The 7,003-nt window shown below is 43.4% G+C and overlaps 1 protein-coding gene across 1 annotated transcript; it reads left to right on the forward strand.

The window, feature by feature from the left end:
- Positions 1 to 541: 541 nt before the first annotated feature.
- Positions 542 to 2,560, forward strand: Mc5r (melanocortin 5 receptor). Its single transcript, XM_005356240.2, has 2 exons — positions 542 to 645; positions 1,543 to 2,560. Exons 1-2 carry the CDS (start codon positions 542 to 544, stop codon positions 2,558 to 2,560), a joined length of 1,122 nt encoding a protein of 373 aa, XP_005356297.1.
- Positions 2,561 to 7,003: the final 4,443 nt, after the last annotated feature.

Below are 7,003 nucleotides of genomic sequence, written 5' to 3' on the forward strand. Positions count from 1 at the left end.
AGAGAGAGAGAGAGAGAGAGAGAGAGAGAGAGAGAGACAGAGACAGAGACAGAGAGAGAGAGAGAGGTGTATGAGTAGCAGGCATACCGGTGAGCCACTTTGTCCCAGAAAAACAAAGAACAGAGCAGATCAGGTCCTTGGAGCTGGGCAGAATTTTAATCAGTGACTCAGAGGAAGAGAGACGGAGAGGCAAAGAGAATCATTAGCTGGAAAAAAAAAAAAAAATCCATCTGTGTGCCCCTAGGGGAAAAAATTTGTCACCCTGGAAGCACCGCAGAGCTAAGGTTTGTGATGAACCACTAGGTGGCACTGTAAACTGCCGTGCTGGTGGCAGCAAGTTGCTGGAGACCTGAACCCAATAGGCCAGAAAGGCGACCAGCTGGGCGGGCGGAGGTGGTTTAAAGGCAGACTGGTGAGGAGCTAGGTTAGGTTGGGAGAAGACTGCGTCCTGGGGATGGCCTGGCTTTCTTGCCGAGATCGGTCCAGGTGGACACCAAGAGCTCACGCAGAGTGAAGCATCCAGTGAGGGCACCTGGCCGGGATGCAAGGCCAGAGCCCGGGAAACAGACACAACTCTCTTTCCCAGAATCCGCCTGGAAAAAGTGAGGAATCGTGCTCACCTTTACATGGAGGAGAGCAGAATGGGTAAGCCAGTTTGTGCAGCGAGATCGTGAGGCAGCTGGATGTGATGTTTAAAGCCACAGGAGGATGGGTCTATACCTTTGAGGTGTGAACATATTGAATGGCTTTCTGAGGCTGCCTTGTTCTAACATTTCCCAGTTATTTCTTCACACTGTGCTTATGTGGGACATTAAAATTAGCAGTCAGACCCAATGAAATTCAGATTTTTCAGAGTTTAAAGAAAATATGTATTGAGGGAAAAGTACTGTTGTTTTTTTCTCTTTAACATACTGTGAAGGAAGGTTATGTATTGGAGGTAGCAACTCCGTGCTTATTCTCAAGCTCAGCCACCACTGCTGCAGTCTGTTGCAACCCTGGAAGAGTATGCGTTGGGATTTTGAGGAGAGGTCTGGTTAGTGATAAGAACACAGGTACATCTGTCCTTCTCAAGGGAATGTTTGTATGTTCTTCAGAAATCTGGGCTCACTCGAGCAAAATATGATGCAGTAGCCCCAGTAATGTGAAAATCTGGAGACTGGCTAGGACCTTTATGGAGTTTGGTAGAGTTCATGGATATGCTCTGAGAGGGAACTTGAGGGGCAAGAAATCAGACACGGAAAGAGAAGCTGTCCTTGGCATAGAAATGGAAGCTATTCCTGTAACCCGAGAGCGACAGACTATGAGTAAATGCAAGAGGCGTGGGAAAACATTAAGCTGTGTGTGGGAGGGACAGAATTCCAGGTATCAGGAGCACAAGTCAGAACAAGGCAAAACGGGGTCTGGTTTTCAATATGTTGTGTCTAACCACCCATCTCGGCATGCCTTGACTTGCTTTTGGTGTGCGAGCATGACCTGCGTTGGTGTGTCCTCTTATGTTCTCAAAACCATAATAACACAACAACCAACACATCTGTCTTACAGTACATTTGATGCCAAGACCTGGAGGCATTTTCTTCCAGCCATGAACTCCTCGTTTCAACTGCATTTCTTGAATCTTACCCCGAATGCCACAGAGGACAACCTTTTAGGACCAAATGTCAAGAACGTGTCTTCAGCCTGTGAGGACATGGGCATTGCTGTGGAGGTGTTCCTGACTCTGGGGCTCGTCAGTCTCTTGGAGAACATCCTGGTCATTGGGGCCATAGTGAAAAACAAAACCCTGCACTCGCCTATGTACTATTTTGTGGGCAGTTTAGCAGTCGCTGACATGCTGGTGAGCATATCCAACGCCTGGGAGACCATCACCATATACTTGATAAACAATAAGCTCCTGGTGATAACGGACACCTTCATACGTCACCTTGACAACGTGTTTGACTCCGCGATCTGCATTTCTGTTGTGGCCTCCATGTGCAGTTTGCTGGCCATTGCTGTGGACAGGTATGTCACCATCTTCTACGCCATGCGCTACCACCATATCATGACGGCCAGGCGCTCGGGGGTGATTATCGCCTGCATATGGACTTTTTGCATAAGCTGCGGCATCGTTTTCATCATTTACTACGAATCCAAGTATGTCATCATTTGCCTCATCTCCATGTTCTTCACCATACTGTTCTTCATGGTGTCTCTCTATATACACATGTTCCTCCTGGCACGCAACCATGTCAAGCGCATAGCAGCGTCCCCCAGATATAGTTCTGTGAGGCAAAGGACCAGCATGAAGGGTGCCATTACCCTCACCATGCTACTGGGGGTTTTTATTGTGTGCTGGTCTCCCTTCTTCCTCCACCTTATCTTGATGCTCTCATGCCCCCAGAACGTCTATTGCTCTTGCTTTATGTCGTACTTCAGTATGTACCTGATACTCATCATGTGTAACTCGGTGATTGATCCTCTAATCTATGCCTTCCGCATCCAGGAGATGCGGAGGACCTTTAAAGAGATCATTTGTTGTCATGGCTTTAGACTAATTGGTAGGCTCTGTGGCAGGTGTTAGACATATTCTCTCTCGGTGGCTCTCATCTCTCAGTCCTTAAGGTTCAGCCGGGGGATGAGCAAGGTTCCCTAGGAATCTCAAATGTATTCTCCTTTAGCTCTTCTGCCACTCAAACCTGTGTTCTTAAACCTGTGTTCATTGTGTATCAAAAGTATACATATGTGGATTGTCTCCATCATGGGAATACATGTCTGAGACATGTATCTTTTTACATCTTATTCTTTCTCTACTTCACATTCCCTTTCTAGGAGGCTTTGCGACCCTCTCCCTGACCTCATAAGTCACCTTATGAGATGCAGAATATCCCAGGCAAGCTGTTATTGAAAGAAACACTGTGGAGGTCTATGACGCCATGAGTGGCATTTTTGTTTTGTCTTTCTTGTGAAAAGGTGGACACAGCTTTTGCATTCTTTTCAAGACTAGAGAGACATCCAGAATCCTTTCCATTCGAGCCTTCCATTTTATTTGCTCTGGGTGTCCCTACAGCTGTCCTATCCTAGACTTCTAGTTTATGGCTTGGATTTAGAATTGTCTGAGGATCAACCTTAACTCCCTATACGTCTGTCCATCGTAGTTTTGGACTTATTCAGGCTTAAAGTTCTGAACTACAAATCTTGCTTCATGTTCTGTGAAAAATCTCCATGCCCTTTCTCCCTGTCTTATTTTGACTCAATTTAGCATTTCCAAGAAATATTTTGGGGTCGCATCAGGGACAGTAGATACACACCCACCCTCACTCCATGAATGAAGTACATGTCTATAGTCAAACTAGATTGGTTTTTCTCACACACAGTCTTTCAGCGTCTCTTGGTGTCTGACGCTTTGCCATTATATGCTGTGCAGTAACTTACCATGACTCGAGCAATCGTCAAAGGCCCATTCTACAGCAAAGAAGTATGTTCTTCAGTCTGGCATTGAGGAAAGGAACGTGAGCTCGGGCACTAATTGCCATTCCCTGGCTATGTGTTCTTAATTTTACTCCAGGCTCCACATCTATCCTGACATTCCAGGATGCCAAAAGAACTACCTGGAAAAAAAAATGAGAGAACTTCTTGTAAAATTTGGAAAACCACATAGGATTCTCTTTTTACATAAAAGAACTGATCCACATGGACCTACCACAAATAAACATGAAGGGAGGATTCAGGTATTGGTGGCCAGAGCAGTATTTTGTACACCAAGACATGTTTTGCTCAATGGAGCTGCGTGGCCCTCTGGGTCCTAGTGTTTTCATCTGAAGGGAAGGAAATGAGACCCTCGAGCTCACAGGCTCCATTTTGCAGTAGTATTAGTATTTTTCTCTTTCATTGGACACTTGGCATCTTTCCAAACGAAAGAAAAAAGTATAAACAAAGCAATGGAGATAGAGGCCATCCCTCAAGGAGCTACTGGTATAAGAGGGACCATGTCTACAGAAGATTTTAAAGGCAGAAGAGCTTTCAAGTAGAGGCCCATAAATAGCTTTTGGGCATGGCCACCTTCCCCTCTAGGAGCTCAGCATAGAAAAAAAATGTGCTGGTATTAACAGCAAAGGCTCACAAAACCTTTAGCAGGTTTTTTGCCACTGATTTGAAAAGAGCATGTAGCCTTTCAAAATGTGTCCTGTTCATTTGTATTTGCTGAGAACTCACAGGCACATCTCTGAATAAGAAGTTAATGTTCTCATTGTAACCGTTATAGAAGACGGAGGCCACTGTTGCCATGGCTGTCACAGGGATGTGCACTGGATGCAGGCTTCCTCTCATCTGTACAGAACAGGCACTTTCCCTGTTTGTAATTTCCATGCTGAGTCTTCTGCCCAATACCCTTGAACACGAAGCAAAGTGACTAGAGTTGCAGGCCTAGGGGTAGAAGAAGATGCTGATCTTTGAGGTTACACTGCTCATCTGGACACGCAACCCTCAGGTTAATTCTCTGCTCTGGGTGCTAAATGACTTACTACAAATCCCCACTTTTATATTAAGCAATCTAAGAACACGTTCAACTACATTTTAAACTCTGGGTAAACAAAATAGCCCATGTGTTCAAATGTGGCTATATTTGGGAACATATATGCATATAGTAACTTGTTAAATAATAAGCCAATCTCTGGCACTCAAAATGAAGTCCCCTTAATAGAAAAAGGAGACACATACATGTCAAGCATGTAGCGCTGTATACTAACTTTGTGTTTCTGTGGGAAATATATTTGCTGTAATATATGTGGTTCAAAGAAATTATTAGTAAAGGATAAATCAATTAAAACATATTTCTATATAACTGATAGAATAGATGGACTAGATTATACATTTGAATTGGTTGTTCAGATATGTGACATTTGGAGGCATTTTTATCTCTGTGGACATTTTCTGATAGGTTTTACAAAATGAGAATGTACATATCTTGGTGAATTTTACTTGCAAATATTTATTGTCTATAGTATTGACATTCAAAAGTATATTAATCCTACAAATAAAATAAAATTTATACTTTACTATATATCATTGAAAATGTCTTAGCATATAATTATTCTGGGACTATCACTTATTATGAGCTCAGTAAGGAGCTGGAAGTACTGGGATCAGAAGTTCTGCCACCCAAGAGCCAATGACATAACTATTTCAAGGTATGCCAGCCAATACATGCACACCATTCAAGATACTTTGTATAGCTAAATGCAAAGTGCCAAGACATGGGCTAGTATATGTGATATGAAATGACACCTCCACCCCTCTAATGGTGCCTCTCCCTGGTGGATGTAGAGGCGAGTAGTTGAGCTTTGAGGCGGGTGAGTAACTGAGAAATATCCCAGGTTACTTCTAAGTCCACAAAGGGATAAAGACAAGGCAATCCTCCTGCTGTAGCCTCCTGATCATTGAGATGATAGGAGTGTGTTGGTACTCCCAGGTGGGATTTTGCATTTTTTAACAAGCTCCCAAGTACTGTTGTAGGTCCAGGCTCCCACCTTAAGAAACTGGTTCCTAAGGCTCAGCAAAGTCACATGACAGCAGTTTATTGCTTGTTTTTCTCTCCTGCTCTAAGATCATAACAAATTAGCAGAGACTCTTGCAGCTATTCAGGGACTGGATTACTTCAGGTCTAATGTCTGACTTACACCCGTGAGCTTCTTTTCTTACTCAATTTCCCTCATAATGTCTAAATGGGCCAGGGAAATCCTATATGCTGGAACATTTGCTGTTCTTAAACAGTGTCTTTGGTATGCTCATCATGGTCCCATGTGTGTGACCAGCATTGCTGTTGTATTTTTAAGGAGTGTATAGACCATGGTAGTGTGTGTGAGAAGAACACATTGTATAATTAATAAATTTGCACAGTATGACCTTATATACCTAGAAGTAGGGGTCTGATACATTCCTGCACTGGTGCACATACCACAGTTTCAGGGCGTGGAGTTAAGTTTGGAAAAGCTCCTAGGTAGTCAAATATGCTTGGTCCTTTCCTTCTTTCTCATTAGGAATTACTTTCATGTGTGGAAAAGAGGACCTACTAGATCTAGTAAAGTCAAGACAGAGGAAGATCTCAGTCTGTAAATCCTTGAAGAATGGATTGAATTTAAACAGAGAAGCCGGGAACATAGGGCAGAAAGGCCATCTGATTCCAGCCAAGGGGAGAGGGAAAGATTACTAAATTGTGCAAGAAATCAGAGTCTAGATCCATGGTCTTTCAAAAAGAAGAGAGTGATATATTCTGTGTCAAGTAGGAGAAGGCTAGAGTCATCTGAGAGGAGGGAGCCTCAGTTGAGAAAATGCCTCCACGAGATCAGGCTATCAGCAAGCCATGTGGAGCAAGTCAGTAAGTAGCATCCCTCCTTGGCCTCTGCATCAGCTTCTGCTGCCAGGTTCCTGCTCTGCTTGAGTTCCTGTCCCCACTTCCTTCAGTGATGAAGAGTGCTGTGAAAGTCTAAGCCAAATAAACCCTTTCCCCAAGTTGTTTTATTACAGAAGTAGTAAAGTTTACTAAGACAGTATTGTACCTTCCTGGGACAGAAACTAGGGAACACTTAGAAGCTTTTTTTTTCTTTTCTTTCTCTCTGTTTAAATGAATGATATGATATGATATGAAAAATCCTTATACGTTAATTTGAAAGTCACTCGTATTTCCACAGAGAGTTACAGGAGAAGGCTAAATCACCCAAGAATGGTGGAAGCCAAGGCCAGGGGCTATGTTATGTGGCAGGAATGGAGAGAACAGGAAGTCAGTTATGTTAAAGGTGTGATCCCTCAGTAAGATACTCACTTAACCAGGAAGTTTCAAAAAAGGAACTCAAGCCCAAAATGGCCAGGCCTGTGACTATCTTCCTAGATCATGTCCCTTTTTCTTTCAGCATGCAAATTCATCTTTTTTGTTTTCTTTCGTATCAGAATTTGCTGTGTGTCTTCCCATTCTCCCTGTCCATCCTTCTTTCCTCCTCTCTCCCCTGCCTTTGTGCCTACCTCCCTTGCT

This window comes from Microtus ochrogaster, chromosome 18 (genome assembly GCF_000317375.1).
Source record: "Microtus ochrogaster isolate Prairie Vole_2 chromosome 18, MicOch1.0, whole genome shotgun sequence".
In the NCBI taxonomy this organism is placed as follows: domain Eukaryota; kingdom Metazoa; phylum Chordata; class Mammalia; order Rodentia; family Cricetidae; genus Microtus; species Microtus ochrogaster.

Bases quoted from the DNA above. Each gene is read 5' to 3' on its own strand.
- Mc5r (XM_005356240.2), top strand. From the start codon at position 542: ATGCAAGGCCAGAGCCCGGGAAACAGACACAACTCTCTTTCCCAGAAT. The intron at 646-1,542 runs GTAAGCCAGTTT...TCTGTCTTACAG, and splicing joins CATGGAGGAGAGCAGAATGG to TACATTTGATGCCAAGACCT.